We start from the raw sequence: 18,078 nt of genomic DNA, 5'->3' as shown, positions 1-18,078 counted from the left end.
TATATATATATATATAAATATATATATTTCTGAGCTATTATTGTCCCTTTAAGAACTAAACAAGATATCTTTCTGAACGCTTTGAAATGTTGGAGCAGGCAATGTAATATTTCTTAATAGTAAATGATTTGAAGAGTCCTAACAATAAACACAACATAGAGCAAGTGCATTTATGAAAAAATAAAACAATCTTAATATGATCAGCATAGGGCTGGTTTCTGCAAAATCTATAGAAAAAGTGTGCATTTATAAATATTTTTATCCCTAACAATTCAGATACCTCTGACACTCCAGTCTATCACCTTGTAACATGTCATCTTTCTTCTGAGAAAAGATTAGTTCAAACAGGAAAAAAATAAATAAATGGATTATTAGAAAAAAAATAAGCTTAAACAAGCAGCACAGACAAAAGTTTTTATCAAACTTGACAGGCAGTGTCATTCCAAAGCAGGACTGTGATGGATGGCATCCAAAGTTTCCCTATGTGTAGTAACCTAATCATTTAACATGTTGTAACAGTTATTTTATCTGAGGGAATTTGACAAGTTCTACTAGTAGTTTCCACCTGCTTGCTAATCAGAGTCCCTACACACTCAGTGATTCATATTTTAATTTGAGAACACAGACTTGTTACGTAATAGCTTTTATTGCACTAACTATATTGTTGGGAAAGATACTACATTCTCCCAACTACACAGTTGGTTCAATAGAAGATATTATCAAACACCTTCCTTCTGGCATACTCCCTAGCCCATCACGGCTCCCCACAACACTACAGCACTGTCACAGTTTAGTGACAGCTAGTGGTTCTTCCTAATAACACTGCTGTCTTACAGTATGTCACTTAAGTCAATGAGATTTGTGTGAAGAAACAGCTGCAGCATTTGGGTATGGGGGGGGAAAAACACACAGGAGAGTTAAGAACAAGTAAAATGCCATCATATCTGGCCAGTTTTTTATCTTTCAAGTATCACTGTAACAACTGAGCACTGGTGCAGATGTTTTCTGTGGTCAGTAACTGAAACAATGAATGGTAAAACGATCTAAACACAGCGTTTTTTCTTCTGTTGATTACTGAGATACAGGATGGTTGCCATGCAGATTTGCAGGGACCAATTCAATCTCCAAAACCAACATTAAACAACATGATTTACAAAAAAGTACACTTCCAAATATAATTATTACCTAAATATTAAGAAAAAAACTCCATTCTATATCTGAACCTAGACTTTCTGAAGGCCAAACGCAACTTGAGCTTGCTTAAGTACGCCCCTATAGCACAAAATGCAACTCTTAGTGGGAGGTGAGCAGGACAGCAATAACTAGATCCAGTCTTACCTAACAATGACACCTTCAAACATGCTGTGCAGCTCTGCAGATGCTATTGCCCATAATGGAAGCAGTGTAACCAAGTCTGCCTGGTGCTGGAAGCAAGCTGTTAGCTCTGCTGAGAGTCAGGGTTAGCTACCCCCAAACTCAGCGCCAGAAGGACTTAGCTGCACCCTGGCTTAGACAGTAGACTTACCATGCATGAAAGCAAACACTCAGGTCCCTAGGTACTGATGCTAAGCATGGTAAGTCTGCTGTCTAGCTATGGCCTTAGCACTCTGCCTCAATGGTATGCCTTTAGGATTCAGCAAAAATCCCTTATAAGCAAATGATTTCATTCACCTCTCCTAGGCCCCAATTTATTAAATACTTCAGAACCAATTCAGCCTTCAATGGCACTTTTCATATGACTACGTTTATATTTACAAGTTCTGCTATATCAGGGCCCTAGTGACTGAAGGCTCACTCAAGTCAACAAGAGCATGTCCACTGACTTTTTGCCACCTTTTAGAACCAGCCCCTGAATAGAGAATGTACATTACAAAATGCATAGAATGTAGACGGTGAAGTGCAGAAAAACAAATACAAAAATGTAAGCAAATTAAATACTTCAGGTAAATTTTAAGTATGGTTTTAAAAAATATTTACAAAAATAGAAAGATTGGCTATGATTTAAACAAATCTTTAACTTTAAATTTTCTTAATGGCATGCCTCAATAGATAGTTTCTTTCTGAGCTGTCATTCTTTAACCTTACAGTCATAAATTATAAAATTATCTAATTTTGTATGGTAGACTCATTTTGCAGGTCTGGATACAATAAACACTAAAATATTATTACAATTGAAGGGAAGGGAAGAAAACCCAATTAAAATATCAGGAAAACAGCATTAGCTAAGCAAAAAAAATGGAGGGCAAAATATATTAAGAACAAAAAACATCCGTAATAATGAAATCATGAAATCTCAGTAGGAAGGCACTTGGTTGGTTTTGGCCCTGTCAACAACGTTAGCATGAAGACAAACTAAAGCTCACAAATGAAAGAGAGAATACATACACACACACACACACACACGTGTGTAGTTTCACAGAATGTTTTCTGTATGTACCTAACAAAATTAATAGAGAAGATTCTACCACTTCAATCAAAATTCTCCCAAGCTATTTACAATGATAACTATAAGGTCTCTACACTTTACAAATTAGGTGTCTTTCTGACAGCTTACAGAAAATACTTTATTTTACTGACGAGAAGTCTAAATACCCTGGGAAATTATACATTCTAACCATTCTAACAATTAAGGTAAAATTCTTCTTGTATTGAGTGCCCAGGTTTTCTGCAGACAACGTATAAGTATGCCATTGATAAAACAACTCACTTCCAGGAAGGAAATATCTTATGAACTAAGGTTCACGTGCCAGCAGATCCGTTCCAAACAATTCATACCTATTTTAAAGCACTGAATGAAGTTATAGTCATTTGCTTTTTAATCTAATTTGTTCTTCAGACCTAATTTTACTATCCATAACAAGCACAAGATAGAGCATTATTACCTGCTAGCACATCACTTCTCTTTGCTTAACTTAGAGTTTTAATACAAAAATCAGCAATACATAGCTTTGGATATCCAGCAGAGATAGGCAGATACTAGACGACACAGGTGCTACATGACACACGGAACTAACTAGGATGGGGTACTCAACCTCTGGTTTGTGGGCCAGATCTGGTCCCCAGCACTGTGTTGTCCAGCCCACAGGGCTTCCCACAGATCCTGTGAGGAACCCCATGGGCTGTGGCCCTGTGTGCTAAGTCAGGCATGCAGCAAAGCACAGCAGAGGGCCCAAACCCAGTCAGACCAGGGCAGTGCAGGGCTCCAGAACCCAGTCCTGGCTGGGCAGGGCATGCACAGGGCCCTAAGACCTGATCCTGACCAGAAGCAGCCAGCACAGGACCCCAGGATCCAATTCTAGCCAGGTGTGCCAAGCCTACTTCATACCACAGCTGCTGGAGACTGAGTAGGACCCCTGCGATTGCTTCTCTCTTCAGTTCTCCAGAGCAGGGGTTAGCAAACTTTTGCCACCACAGATCACTGCTTATAAGCCATCCCTCACTGCAGGCTGCATCCCCACACCTTCCTGACAATCAGCAGATGCTGAGAAGGGAATAAAGAATTGGTGACAGATGACAGAACGAGGAGCAATGGTCTGAAGTTGCAGCAAGAGAGGTTTAGGTTGGATATTTGGAAAAACTCTCTCACTAGAAGTGTGGTGAAGCATGGGAACAGGTAATCTAGAGAAGTGGTGGAATCTCCATCCTTGGAGGTTTCTAAGGCCTGGCTCAACAAAGTCCTGGCTGAAATGATCTAGTTGGGGATGCTCCTGCTTTGAGCAGGGGGTGAGACTAGATGATCTCCTGAGGTCTCTTTTAACATTCATTTTCTATGATTCTATGAATAGATAGAACAAGGCAAGTACAACGACCCTGTGGAAGTTGCCTCTGCTGCTTTGGCTGGAGCGTGCTGCCAACTCCAAGAGCTGCTGAAGACCAGATCCAATCTCTTCACTGGCCAGATCAGGCCCGCAGGTGATAGATTGCCAACCCATGCACTAGAGAACTGTCTTGTGCTTTCAGTGCTTTTCTTGCTGATGTCCAGGAAGTGCAGAGGAGGACTAGGAGGGAATAACTCGGTGGAATGTGTGCGTAGGTATAGAATGCAATAGGGCCAGGGTGTCAAACTCATCCAGCCCCACAAGCTGAATAAGGGGGGTTGGGGCCAGTCCATGGGCCAAATGGGACCCAGAGACCAGCCCCGCACGCCAGATCTAGCATGTGTCCTGGAGCACCCAAAGTGGACACTGGATAAAATGGCTGATCCAGGGCCATACTTCACATATCAACAATTCTGGGATGCAGCACAGCATCTGGAATGGAACTGACATGTGATGAAGCATGCGTGGTTCCCAATGGACCAAAGCAAGGACTGCATGCAGCCATTTGGCATGACCTGCATACTGCTTGTGTGTCAACTCTATGACCTGCAGGCAGCACCAGGGCTGGATAATAGGGCTCCGTGGGCTGGATCTGGCCCCTGGGCTATATCTTTGACACCCTTGCAATAGGGCAACAGGTGTAGGAGGGAGGAGGGGAAAAGGATGGAGTCAAATAAGAGCAGAGCTGGGTGAAAGGAGTTAAAGAGTAGAGGACAGAGACAGAAAGTGGCAGGAAGAGATAAAGCTAGTCTGTAGCCAACTCCACTTCAGATTCTGGAACTGCACTTGCTAAATTTCAGCAATCCTCTGCTGTCAGCAAAAAGCTGGTAAAGCATCTGGCTGATCATCTTTCTATATCTGGCCCAATTACATAGTTATAGTATACTGATATTACCAGTTATTCCATTAATTAGAGTGGTAGAACCTCTGCTGTAGATCCAAAAATTCTAACCCTGCTACTGACTCACCCTGCATAAGTCATCATTAATCCACATTAGAGCAGCTCTACTTTTTCAACTTTCTTTTCTTAAAACCTTGGACATTGCATATAAAAAAAAGATAAAAAAATTAAAATTGTAAAATCAAGCACTGACAAGTTAGAAAATCCTAGACATATGGCCGTCTGTACAAACTTTATTTTGGACCCATAGTGTGAATGCATTGGGTCATTCCTTAAATAAATGGTCACACATGAGGGCTTTTTTAAAAGAATATCTGCTTCATAAAATGTATTGGATGGATTATGCTTAGGGAATAATTTGAAGTTTTGTAGTGAAGGGAGACTGCTTTATATAGAGAATGAGATAGGCTGCCAGTAGAAAGAGAAAAGATGATCTCATGGTTTAAAGCAGCTGAACATAATCCTGGAGAACTAGATTTTACCCTCGTCTCTGCCACACTTTCACAATGATGTCAAACAGGGGAGAGAAATTCATTAATGGGCTTGAAACACGCCGACACTGCTAAGTGCCATAAAAAAGCCTATGAGGAAATCAATAATTCTGCATCCAATATGGCGTTTAGGTTATGTGGAGTCATGCACTGAATGAAGATGGTAAAATTAAATATTAAATAGCAACCCATTCAGCAAGTGCCATCCATTTTTTATATTCAATGAGGCAGAGATGAGGAGGAAGAAAAGGCATGAGATCATGTAATTAAAAAGACCGCATCATAATCTCTTTACTCAATGGGTCAATTAAAGTTGTGCAGGCAACCTTAATCTAGCATTTTCAAACTTTGAGTGCCTGTCTCTGCAATGTTGATGTTTTTCGTTTAAAACAGATTTCTGGATTTAATTTTTATATAACTTTTTAGATCACTTTGTCAGTCATCATGAAACACTAGTCCAAGCAAGAAGAAAGGAAAATACACATTTCTAGGCAAAATTTAACTTGTAAGGTGGGAGATACAGGAAAGTTACCAAGAGAATACCAATACCAACCTGCTAAGAAAGAAATAAGTAGAGCAACTACCTGGACAGAATGGGAAGAATATGATTAGGAAGACAGGTTAGAAAAATCCATAGTAAGTCTTGGGAACCAAATAATTAATTTTGAATTTGATTTGGAAATAGGAAGGCACTCGTGATAAAGTTATATTTTGGAGGGTACAAAAAAAGCCAGATGTGCTACTATAAGCAGAAGCCATTTCCTTTCACTTCTTTCAGGTCTCTGGCTGGACAGGGGATTGCTTGGTCCTGTGACTCCACTCTCCTCTCCTCTCTCCCCATCTGCAAGGTGTGGGAGGAAAATTGTTGGGGGAAGAAAAGAGCAAGGTGGACAGCCAATGAGTGTTGTCCTATGCATGTGACTTCTCATTTCCCAGGTCTGGAGGTAGAAAAGCATGCAAGGAATCCTTTTCTTCAGCCATGGAGATTGCTGAAGAATGTAAGTGCACAGGAGAAAGCTCACTGGTTGTCCACCCCACTCCTCCACAGGTACAGAGTACCATAGAAAGCTGAAGAACCAACCAACCCCTCCATCACAGTCCATTGAGCATAAAAAAAAAGTACTTCAAAGATGTTCCTCATTTTCAAGGATGATTTTGAAGCACTCCAGGAATTTCTGAAGCACTTCTTTGAACATAAACATCTGCACACTCACTGCTTGGAGTGTGTTTCAAAGGCACCTGGAGCCCTTCAAACATTATATTTGTACGTCTGTCATGGCTGGCCTCCTTCTTGATAGGAAGTTTGTCATTCACTGGTGAGCACATATTTGTCACTTCAGTCACATAGTACACTGGAGGGACAGTGAGCTTTTCCTGGGATTCTTGGCAACACTAAGATTAACCACAGAAGAATTAACCACTTCATTCCAATGGAAATAAATAATGGAAATGAATAATACAGAGAAACAGATGACAGCAAGCACAAAAAAATAGTACTGCTACATCTAACCAAGACAACAGCTAATAACTATTTTTATGGATTGCTGTTTATATCTGAGTTTATCTTTGTAAACTTCTCAGTTGAAAACAACCCGAAATGTTAAGAGGATGCTGCTTTTATGACTTCCCCCAGGGAAGGGAAACAACATTTTTCAAGTTGGTAAGCAATGACAGAAGACATAATATTATTAGCAAAGTTAGCATTTGTCAATGTGAGAGGCTAATATAACTACTTAGCAAGAGAAATCTTGGCAGACACGTGACAGGATGGTTTCTAGTACCAATTGATTTGTTTTTTAATTAATCCTTTCATGAAAAAGTTGCTGAAGAGAACTGAAAACTTTTAATTGATGCTACAAAAATTATTCTCTTTTCAAACAAACAAGAAGTATTGTATGTCAGGAAAGCCATAAATGAGCATTAACTTACCAACTGATGCGTCACCATCTAACAAATTATCATCCTCAGAGGTCTGAAAGTCCATAATGACACCTGCTCCATCTAAAAGCTCCTCATCACTGCTTGCACTAGTTATACTGTTGTAGCTGTTTCGATAGTAACCTCTGTGGAACAGCTGCTCAGACTCCATTTAGCTGCTTTGTAACCTAAGAAAAGAAAGAGTGCAGTGTTAAGAAGCAATTTTCTAAATATACACGAATGACCAGGCATTTAATATCCAGTAAAACAAATAAATTGAGCTGTGTGTGTCTGGGCAAACAGAAAACTAAGATTATGTTATGCATGTTAATTGCTATATTTTTATTTTAATTGCCGTTATATTTTTCCTCTAATATTTACAAAAAGGAATTTTCTATTTATAGCTATTACTCCATTGTCCCCTCTCTCTTCCTGAGTCCTCCGTAGTCTAATTTTAAAATCAAGTAGTATTTCACTCTGAAGAAATATGATTGGAACCCATCAATTTATGCCTAGCCAACATTCAAATCTAATCTAGCATAGTGCAGGGTGGGGTCTATGACACCTGTAAAATTCCATGTTAAAACAATGAGGGCTGGAAGGCGTATGTAAAAGTTAGCTTCCTTAACTACTATGGCAGCTCACCATGGAGCAATGACATACAGCTTAGCATACTCTCAACATACTACCCAAGTCAGTGTTCAGAACCATGCTAACAAGTAAACCACAACATGTTCACCCCTGTAGAACTGCAACAAACACATCCATTCAAAAAGTAAAACTAATGTACGTTAGTCAACATTTGCACAGGCCAAGGATAAATATGTCAAAATAGGTAAGACACTATTGACTACTAAATGCGGGAAATGCAGACACAATGCAGGGCAGGGAAACCACCTTTGTTAACATTTTCTGCCAGATGCTGCATATGTTAAGTTGCAAAACCATTGTGGCTTAGTGGACATGATTTGAGTATCACTAGTTTAGAGCAGGGCTGTCCAACTGGTGGTCCACAGGTCACGTAAGGCAATGTTTCTCTACTGGTAGGATGCAAAGATCATGTAAGTGGGACTTCAACTCATTTGAAAATTTCCATTAATAATTAATACAATACTAAAATGCATGTAAATGTAAAAATACACTTCTTGGGAAAAAATCAGGTTTTGTTTTTATCATGGTGGAACCATGGTTTTTTGACAAAAGTGGGACGTAAGGTGCAAAAGGTTGAGAACCACTGACATATGGCACATAAATGGTTAACATGAAGCCCGTGGTCCCCTGCAACTGCCTCTCCCATTGCCATGCATGAAGGCACTGTGTAACACTGGTGCAGCCCACACAGCAGGGAAGGATCCTAGGGGGTGCCCAAGCAGTGCCTAGCACCCAGTCATGTCAAAGTTGCATAGTCCTGGTTCAGAGTATAAAGACAGTTGCAAAACAGAGCTTAAAGACAAAAAAAGTTGTCTGTTGAAAAATGAGCTCTTAAAAAAGTGTGAGGAAATTCAACAACAAAAAAAAAAGCATTTCTGTATACAATTTTTGTTCTGAGTGAGATTACCGAAAAGCACAGATAATCGATGAGAAGACAGATAACAGTAGCCATTAAATTGGAAAGGGCTGAATATTGAGCTAATCATTATGAAAAGTTTCTGTTAGAAACAGTAACTGATAAATGAAATAATGTTACACCAAAAAAGTTGTCTTTGCTACAGTTATGTAAAAGAGCACCTTATAATCAGAAGCCTTAAAAGCTTGGAAGCCGGAGGCCGATATGTTACCTGCATACATATGAACTGTATTTAACACAGAGAACTGCTTCTACTATATTACAAGTTAATTAATATTAACTTCAGTTTTTAATCACATATAGCCCTGATCAAATATGATGGCAAAATAGATCCCATTGTTAACATGAAGGTGTCAGCGAGCTGTAGCGTAGCACTTCTATACGGTTTGTATAAGATGTTAAGACAGGTTATTAAAAAGGACAAACTCATACCACAGACTATAACTAATCTCTCCTTCCTGCTGTTGCAAGGTTTAAGCCAGTCTTCAGTCTACCCTAGAAAAAACGCAGTTACATCTTGACAATTGTCTCATTCCTCATTTTCTCATTTTAATCAGAAGACCAACACTTGTCTCTTAAACTACTTCACTACATTACATCCTGCAGGCAACAGGACCCAACAGAAGAATTTCTACTCCCTTTACATTCACTAGTTTTCCACAAAGAGAGAGATTAGTTCTCTATATAAAATCAAAGGGTAATATGCCGTTAAAACTATTATAGCAAACAAACCACAAAAATTGGTTCATAAAATCATAGAAAAGTAAGGCTGGAAGGAATCTCTGGAGGTCATCTAGTCCCATCCCCTGCTCAAGACAAGCCATTCTATACAAGTGTTCTCCTAACTTATTCTTAAAGCTTCACATGCAACCCTCTTGTACATATACCGGGCACAATACCCAAAAAAGCCTAACTTGCTACAGATAAAGCAGGAGAATGAGAACAATGTCAATGTCCTACCACTAAAAATAGTTTGTTAAAATGTGCTTGAGAAACAGGAAGAAGAGAAGGACTATGCTCCTGGCTACAGAGAAAGGCAACACCCATCACCATCACAGTCCACGCTGATTTGACTGCAGGGCAAAATTCCCAGTCCCAAATGTGATGATCAGTCTAACTCTGAGTAAAACCCTATAGCTAGAGTTTAAGTACCAGCAAAAGCATCTGTCACCCCTGTCAAAATACCTAGGCTTGGCTGCAGCCAATACCTAATGCTTCAGAGGAAGTAAAAAAAAAAAAAAATGGCTACACTAAAAAAAGCATGGCTACATTATAAAAAAAAAAAAAAAGTTTAGAAGCAAACTCAGAATTCCTACCTAAGGCAGCGAAACTGAGCACAAACAGGATTTATCATTCATACACACCCAAGGCCTTATACAGATACTCAGTTTATCCTGGAAGAGTCACTGCTTTCCCAGGAGGAACAATGAGTATACAGATGTTCAGGCTTTTTCTCCCAGGGTAAAAAATGACCACTCCAAGAGAAAAATAACCTAGGAACAACCGTGTTTAAATCACTCCCAAGAAAGATTTTCCTGGGACAACAAATGTCTGTACATGCCATGGCTTCTCTCAGAAGTGAAGATAGTTCTCCAGCTTCCCCACCTACCTACAAGGGAGACAGTCTGTCATTTGCTGGACTCTGCCGCTGCAGAACATGTCCCCTTTGCAATTTCCCCACAGTGGGCTGCAGGGAATCACAGGCTAACCATAGGCAGTCTGGGTCAGCCAATCAGGGCTGCTCTATGCATTGCTGCAGTCTGTCCCTAGGTGAACTAAGGAAGCCTGCAAAGCACACTGAGATGTGTGCACAGGGCTCCCCGCAGCTGCAGAGCCAGCACTGTAAGCTCTCCACTCTTCAGGGCCTCAGTATTCAAATGTCTGTAAATGTGGCCCTGGGTAAGTTTCTCTATCTGGAGAGCTAACCTAGGAGAATTCTCCCAGATTATCTGAATGTATGTACACAGCCTCTGAATTTATATATAGTACATGTGCGTACCTGATAGGGAACAGAGAAGCTGCCAAAAGAAAAAAATTATGAGATCAAATTAAGAGACCTGTTTTATAAGCTACCTTTGGATACCGCAAGAAACCCTGTTTCCAGACTCTAGCTACAATATTGTCCTTTTCTTTTTACCTACCTATAAAGTTGGGGTCAAAGGAAAAAATATACAAAGTACCAAAATCTGAATGCAAAACATTAATTTCCACAAACAATAGTTAGTGTATTACTTAAATTTGAAGAATTGTCTTGTTGCACAGTGGACCAGGGTCTCTCTTCCTTTTTTTGCATAAGAAACATCAAAATGGGAAAAAAAAATATGATCTGTCATATTCTATTATCAAGCGATAGTCATATTCAAGATGTTTCATTGCTTCAAATTCAGTCTGCTTCACCACAAACTGTAAATTAAATCTGTTCGAATATGTATGACTAGGGGTCTACTGAACTTGAGGTGGCTGCTGGCTGATTTTGCGTTCAGATCACAGGGCCAGAGTGTGGCACAGCTGGAGTGCAGCAGCACCTGCTCCCATCCTCTACACCTCTGATTGGCCAAGGGTCCTGGTGACCCTGCCCCTCACTACTGATTGGCTGCAAGTGTTGTTCATCATGCAGCCCCACCCCTCACCGCCAGTTGGTGGGAAGGGGCAGGACAGTATGATGGACAGCCCTCAGTCAATCAGGGGCAAGATGCAGGGGCAGAAGCAGCCCACATCTCCCCCCAAGGGACTATGCAGCCAAGCTGCAGCAGGCACAAGGACTGCTGGCTCCCCAGAGAGAGTTAGCATTTTATTTTCAGTAAGGTTTCTTTTTCAGGGAGCCCACCAAAAGCACAGATGCTTCTTCACGGACCCCACACTTTTTCACAAAGCTTGTCCAAAATCACAGTTTCTGCAAAAATTGTGAAATCATGATTTTGGTAGGTCTCTATTTATGACCTGTATCAAGGTTAGCAAATGCAAAAGTGTTCTTTTTTCTTAACAGTTGTCCATTTAATTGTTAATTATAAGTGGCAGGATTGTGGACTGAGTTTAACATTACTACTGATGCATTAAAAAAAATAATTCTGTTATATAAATAGAGGCTTTAACTTATTTAGAACAGATTCCCATAAGAATATATCTGTAACAACAAGCACAAGAGTAACATATTTTCGGGTGCATGTGAAACCTGTGTGTTTCTATTTTTTAAAGTAGCTAGCAGTATGAAACTTGCCTTCAGTAATCTAAGGGCTACTCACTTCTTGAATTGCAGCTTAATATGGCAGCAGATTCATCCCATTTTGGGCAACCTGTGCCATCCACAGTAATATTGCTATCCTAAAACTCAGCAGAACTAGTTAGGAGTAAAATATCTTGGCCCAGAATGAATTCTTCACTGACATTTGTAGTAGGCATTATGTTCCCCTCTTGAGCTGCTTTGCTTGAAGTAAGGACCTGAATGTACACAATTTAGAGTCTGGAATTGTGAATTCTATACCACTAATAACTGAGCAGTGGAATGAATTCATTATTACACATCATGATGACAACACATCAAGCTACATGGACCCATTAGATGACAGACTGCATGTAGTACTTACAATTTTGAACACTCCATTACAGTAGAGTGGTAACCAAGAAAACCTTATAAGCTGCTGAGTATGAAGTATGCACTGCTTGCTTATTACTCTATTCTTTAAATTATCAAGTATTAGCTTTGGCCATATGCCCTAAGAAGGGCTTTCCTAACATGAATGGTTAGAAAAAGACTGGGTCCTACCTCTTCATATTTTGTATCTTTTTTTAATTTCCATTCCCCATTCCTGTACAGCTGTAATCTGGTCTCCTTAGCTTTTCAGGAAGAGGGGAGTGACATTATTTCATTTACCAGTTACTGCTTCTAACAGAAGCTCCTCATAATGATTAGCTCAATATTCAGCCCTTTCCAATTCAATGGCTACTGTTATAAGTCTTCTCATTGACTATCTATCTGTGCTTGTCAGTAATCTTACTCAGAACAAAAATGCTATACAGACATGCTTTTTTGTTAAATTTCCTCATACTTTTTTAAGAGCTCAATTTTCAACAGAGGTTTCATAACAAATGACATGATGTATACTTACCTTTAATCTAAAATGAAATATATAGAGTGTTTAGGCAACTTTTAGGTATGAATGCCAATCTTGTCAATTCTCATCATATTCCCAGAAAGGGCCAGGAGGAAAAGACCTAGCTGTTGCATCATTTTCAGAATTGTAAGTGGGGGGAAATACCCTCCAGTGATCGTCTGCTACATTTCAAAATCTATTTTGTTTCTATGGGTTTTATACTGCCTTCGTAGTTGTAGTATCCAAGCATCTCTGAGTAGTATGTTAAGTGATATGACTGAGGTAGCAAACACAGTTCTCTCTCTCTCGGGAGATTTAAGTGCTGTGCACTGTTTCAGAGGTTGTCTTTGCATCTTTAATGTACACATTACCCAATATTTGTAAAAGAAGCATGTCAAAAAAGTACACTTTACATAAAAGAAAGCACTTACTAGGATTCCCAGTTTCTATGATAGTTTATTCTTAGAATACTACAGCCAATCACAGCTCTGTCCCTCAGGAAAGGGAACATGTTTTTGGGTAGAGGGGAGAACAATCATACTATTTTCAAGAGATGAACAGGAAAAGAAGGAAGTAGAAAGAGCTTCAGCAGCAGCAATGCTTCACAGTCTAGTATTATTGTCTTTCATGATTGCCTTATCTGTGGGTCTGGAGACAGTTGACAAGACCAATCAAGAATCAACAGGTTCTGAAAGAGCCTAGCAGCTCAGGTTAACTTCTAGCCACTACATCCTCGGTCACCGAGAAAGAAATCAAACTCTTACCTGTTCCACCACGCTCTCAATGCCACAGAAGTTCAACTACATGGAACATGAGGCGCCCATTCAAATTCACAATGTAGTAAATGTATAAAACAGGGGTAACCAACGTGTGGCACACATGCCACAAGTGGTATGGGCAGCCTTTGTGTGGGATGTGCAGCTCTGGGAGGGGACAGGTGACATGGTGGCAGATAGGGCAGGGAACAGAAGGAGCATCAGTTCAGGCAGAGAAAGGGGTCAGAGTGGCACTTGAGAAGGTACAGGGCTAATCTCTTGCCTGCCTACCAAAAATGCCATCTCCTACTGGGGAACCATGTGCATCAGGAATGAAAATTAGCTTCTCAAATGTAGATCACAGAGGACCAATCAGTAAGACTCACCCCTTCTAGAGTTTAGTTCTGTTTTTCTCCTTTTAAGTATTCCATCACCTTGCTTCATGGGAATTGTCACACCATGTGACCTTCTTTATGTTCAAAGGGCAAGCTATCAAGGGTCGGGCAGAAGCTCCCTGGGAACCTGCACCTTGTTCCAAACCTCCAGCTGCACTAGGAAGGAGAAGCGAGCTAAGAGGTCACCAGCTGAGCTCCCCTTAGATGATGGAGCTGTTCCCCGATCCCTGTACAGAACAGGTGAGACCCATAGGAAGGAGGATGGGAAACTCAGGCCTCAAACTTTCCCTGTATTAGGAGTTTTATACATCTTTGCCTCTTCTCTTTCCCCATCTGTTCTGCCCCTCCCTGCACACCCTCTCCCTCCCCCAACCTTTCCAAACACATTTCCTCCCCCTCTCTCAAATTCCTACTGTGTGTAATTAAAACATGTCATGTTGAGTGTTTGTTTACACTCTGGCGCTCACAAGGAAGTGCTGCTAACGGTACCTAAAGCAGCAGCATTGAAGGCTAGTTTGGGAAAGAGAGGAGGGGCCCTGAGTCACGATATCTCCTGCTGAGGCAGTCTGGAGAAGAAGAGTTCTGCATGAGTTTTAGTGAGTATCCTCGCAGGAAAGAGGGGAGGAAGGTAGAGAGCCTTCCACCCTGTGATACTGGAGGACCTGTCGAAGCACTATCAGAAAAACGTACTTATCAGCCTACATGTAACATGCCACAAGTTAATAAATTAAAGCATAAAACAAACAAGTTGCAAACATATTCTATGTTTTACAAATAATGGCTTTGTGGCTGGCTCACCATTTTTGCACTGCGTTTTACTGTGTGGCATATTATAATTCATCACATGATTAAGACATTAATTCCAAGAGAAATGTAACATCTGCCAAGGGCCTCAGTCAAAGCTACTAAGCAAATGAATTAATTGTTTATCAGATTTCATTGTTTCGTCATTGTTTATATACATCTGGAAAGAACAAACAACGCAAGGGAATGCAATGTGAAATAATACCGTAGGAAATCCATGTCACTGCCACTGCGAAAGACTTTATTTCAAAGGAAAGTATAAGAAGATGCAATTCCTATGTTTTATACAAGAGAAAAAAAATTAACAAATGACACAGCTCGGAGCAATCCCAGCTGGGTCATGAATTACTACAGGGCTCTGGGGGCTGGACTCAGAGGGCTGGGGGTGCAGGTAGTTTTCTCCTTGATCCTTCCAGTTACGGGTCATGGGCACAGGAGAGAGAGACATATGGAAGAAGTCAACAGAAGACTCCAGCGTTGGTGCCATCGTGAAGGCTTTGGCTTCTTCAATCACAGTTCACGCTTCAGAGAGAGAAGCAGTGGTTTGTTGGGAAGAGATTGCCTCCACCTCACTCCAGTGAGAAAGAAGCTCTTCTCAGCCAGAATGGCTGACTTGCTTGACAGGACTTTAAGTTAAGATTGCCAGGGGACAGGCAGACAATCACTAGTGCAAGCCCAGAACCAGCAGATCAGGTAATACAAGGGAACTCACTCCTACCCCAGCCCAAAGACGGAACTCTTTTAAAAGCACAGGGAAGCCCAGGGCTTTTAATGGCAGGCTTATCTGCCTGTACACAAATGCCACAAGCATGGGGAATGAACAGGAGGGACTGGCCCTTCTGCTAAGCAAAAATGAATACAATCTCATAGGGATAATGGAGACCTCCACCTATTACTGGACCACAGGTATTGGCAGCTGCACCCGCCTAGTTTGGTATAGGTGCTCTCTAGCAGCCTTGGAGCGCACACCCAAGTCAGGCCTCAGGGCATGTCCCCGAGACTTGGGGTTTGGGCTGCATTCGACCCTGAGAGATGCCCCAATGCTCGCCTGCCATGACTTGATGTTCTGTTCAGTAGTGGGACTCTCCCTCGTGGAAACTCGCAGACTGGGTGCTGCCCCTTGCAGGCATCCTTGGGGCTCCACCTCTTCTACACCCCAGCCATACACCAGCCTTCAGGACGACCAGGTGATGGGTCACCGACTTGTCTCCTTGATGTTTGCTCCTGCTCTTGGCTCTTCTTGCCCATCCCTCAGTGTCTTCCTTAGCCCCAGATGTCTACGGGGTATGGGACCGGCCCTGCCTCAACCTCCACCTTGGCTCTGTCTTGGAGCTGCCGGATTCGGCGAAGCAGCCTCCTCACTTCTTCTTGACCCTTTGGGTCAGTTGGGGTGTCCCCAGCCATCGGTTTGGGCTCTAGGTGCCCTACGAGGCCCCACTAACAGCCAATAAAAGAAAGAAAAAAGGAGAAAAGGAAGAAACAGCAGGGGTTCAGGCTACAGCCTGCCCCACTCATGGGTCTGGCATCTGCAGTCGTCAGGATCCCTCAGCACCATCCTCCTTGACCCGGCTGTCCAGCCGAGCCAGGCATTTATCCTTTTAAGAGAACTGGGACCCTTCTGGTGGGCCCCACTCCAGACTTTCACAGCTCTCCTTCTCCTGCAATCCTGTAGTCCGGGGGACAGCCTCTCTCCCTGCTTCCGGATCTGCTGCCCCTCCTCTTTGTTTCTCCACTGCCGGCTTTTAAATCCACTGGGTGGTGGTTTTTGATCATGTCATCTGCCGGCGTTGCTCCCAGCTGCAAATAAAAGCGGCCAATGAACCACGCCGGCAGCTCTTCTCTCTGCAGCGCAGTTTTTCCTGATGGAGGTAAGCAAGCCTCCTCTTTAGAGCTTTTAGTTTTCTTTTCCTGGATCTCGTCCCAGGCTCGGGTCCCGCTATGGGAGGGGTTCCTAGGACCTTTTTCTTTGTCCCTCTGGGACAATGGCTATACCTTGTACAGGAGGGATTGGGTCTCAAGGAAGGGCAGGGGTCTGGTTCTCTATGTGAAGGAGCAGTATACTTCCCTACAAGCAGAGATTGGAACTCAAGGAGGGCGACTTGAGACCCTGTGGGTTAGAAAACAGGGAGAACGTGGTGAAGGGGATAACTGTAGGAGTCTATTACAGACCTCCCTAACCAGCAGGAAGAGTTTGACCATGAATTCTCTAGGGAACTAGCAGAAGCTGCACACTCTCGGTGCATGGTCATCACGGGCGACTTCTACCACCCTGACATCTCATGGGAAAAGCATTCACCAAATTTGATCGGTCGTAAATCTTCCTCACTTGCAAGTTCTATTTGACTCAAAAAGTCTACGGGCTGGTAAGAGGTAAGGCGCTGCTGGATCTGGTACTGGCTAAAGGGGATGATCTAGTCAGTGACCTGTGGATCAAAGGGAAGTTTGGTGACAGTGATCAGGAGTTGATCACTTTCTCTATCCATCGCAAAGGTGGCAAATCAGTCAACAATTCAGAAATCCTCAATTTTAGGAAAGCTAACTTTCACAAGCTCAGGAAGTTGGTTGTTGAGTTCTTGAAAGATCATGATCTGACAGGGAGGGGAGTCCACGATGAGTGGTCACTCTTTAAGGATGAGATCCTAAAAGCACAAGGGAAGCCATTCCAGCTGGTAGGAAAGGTAGCAAAAGGGCTGGGAGACTACCTTGGCTCAATAGGAAATTCATGGACCTCCTGAATCTGAAAAGAGAAGCTTATAAGGGATGGAATTCAGGAGCTACCACTAAGGATAATTATGCAGCACTGGCCTGCACCTGTAGGGAGTGGACCAGAAAAGCCAAGGCTGAAACCAAACTCAAACTGGCTACAGGAATCAAGGACAATAAAAAGTCCTTCTTCAGATACTTGGAAAGTTGGAAAAAAACCAAACAAGAGCAACATCGGACCCTTGCTGAACCAAATGGGGCAGTTGACAACCAATACCCAGGAAAAAGCTAATCTCCTCAACAATTACTTTGCACTGGTTTTCCACCATCCCAAGGGGATCCCCCGCCTGACAGGATGCAGAATTATCAGGGTAAGGGCAAACATACACCTATAATTGGCAAAGATCTTGTGAGGGAACAGCTTGAGAAGCTGGACATCCACAAGTCAGCTGACCTGTATGGAATGCACCCAAGAGTGCTAAAAGAGTTGGCCAACATCATAGCACAACCAACGGTGAGGATATTTGATTACTCATGGAGCTCAGGAGAGGTTCCAGAAGAATGGAAGTGTGCCAATGTGGTGCCAATCTTCCAGAAAGGAAGGAAGGAAGATCCAGGGAACTACAGGACAAGCAG

At 42.0% G+C, this 18,078-nt stretch overlaps 1 protein-coding gene across 6 annotated transcripts in view; it reads right to left on the bottom strand.

The window, feature by feature from the left end:
• Positions 1-18,078, bottom strand: part of CLCN3 (chloride voltage-gated channel 3) — a 194,800-nt gene that overhangs the window by 109,075 nt on the left and 67,647 nt on the right. For all 6 annotated transcript variants that reach the window (XM_019521769.1, XM_019521774.1, XM_019521772.1 and 3 more), the window contains exon 2: positions 7,140-7,315. In XM_019521769.1, the coding sequence (XP_019377314.1) occupies positions 7,140-7,299 (160 nt within the window). In that variant the 5' untranslated portion in view covers positions 7,300-7,315. The remainder of the gene's footprint in view (positions 1-7,139; positions 7,316-18,078) is intronic.

This window comes from Gavialis gangeticus, unplaced genomic scaffold (assembly GCF_001723915.1).
Source record: "Gavialis gangeticus isolate Ggan-Ray unplaced genomic scaffold, GavGan_comp1, whole genome shotgun sequence".
NCBI classification, from domain to species: Eukaryota; Metazoa; Chordata; order Crocodylia; family Gavialidae; genus Gavialis; species Gavialis gangeticus.
This window is presented reverse-complemented; position numbering and strand designations above follow the sequence as displayed.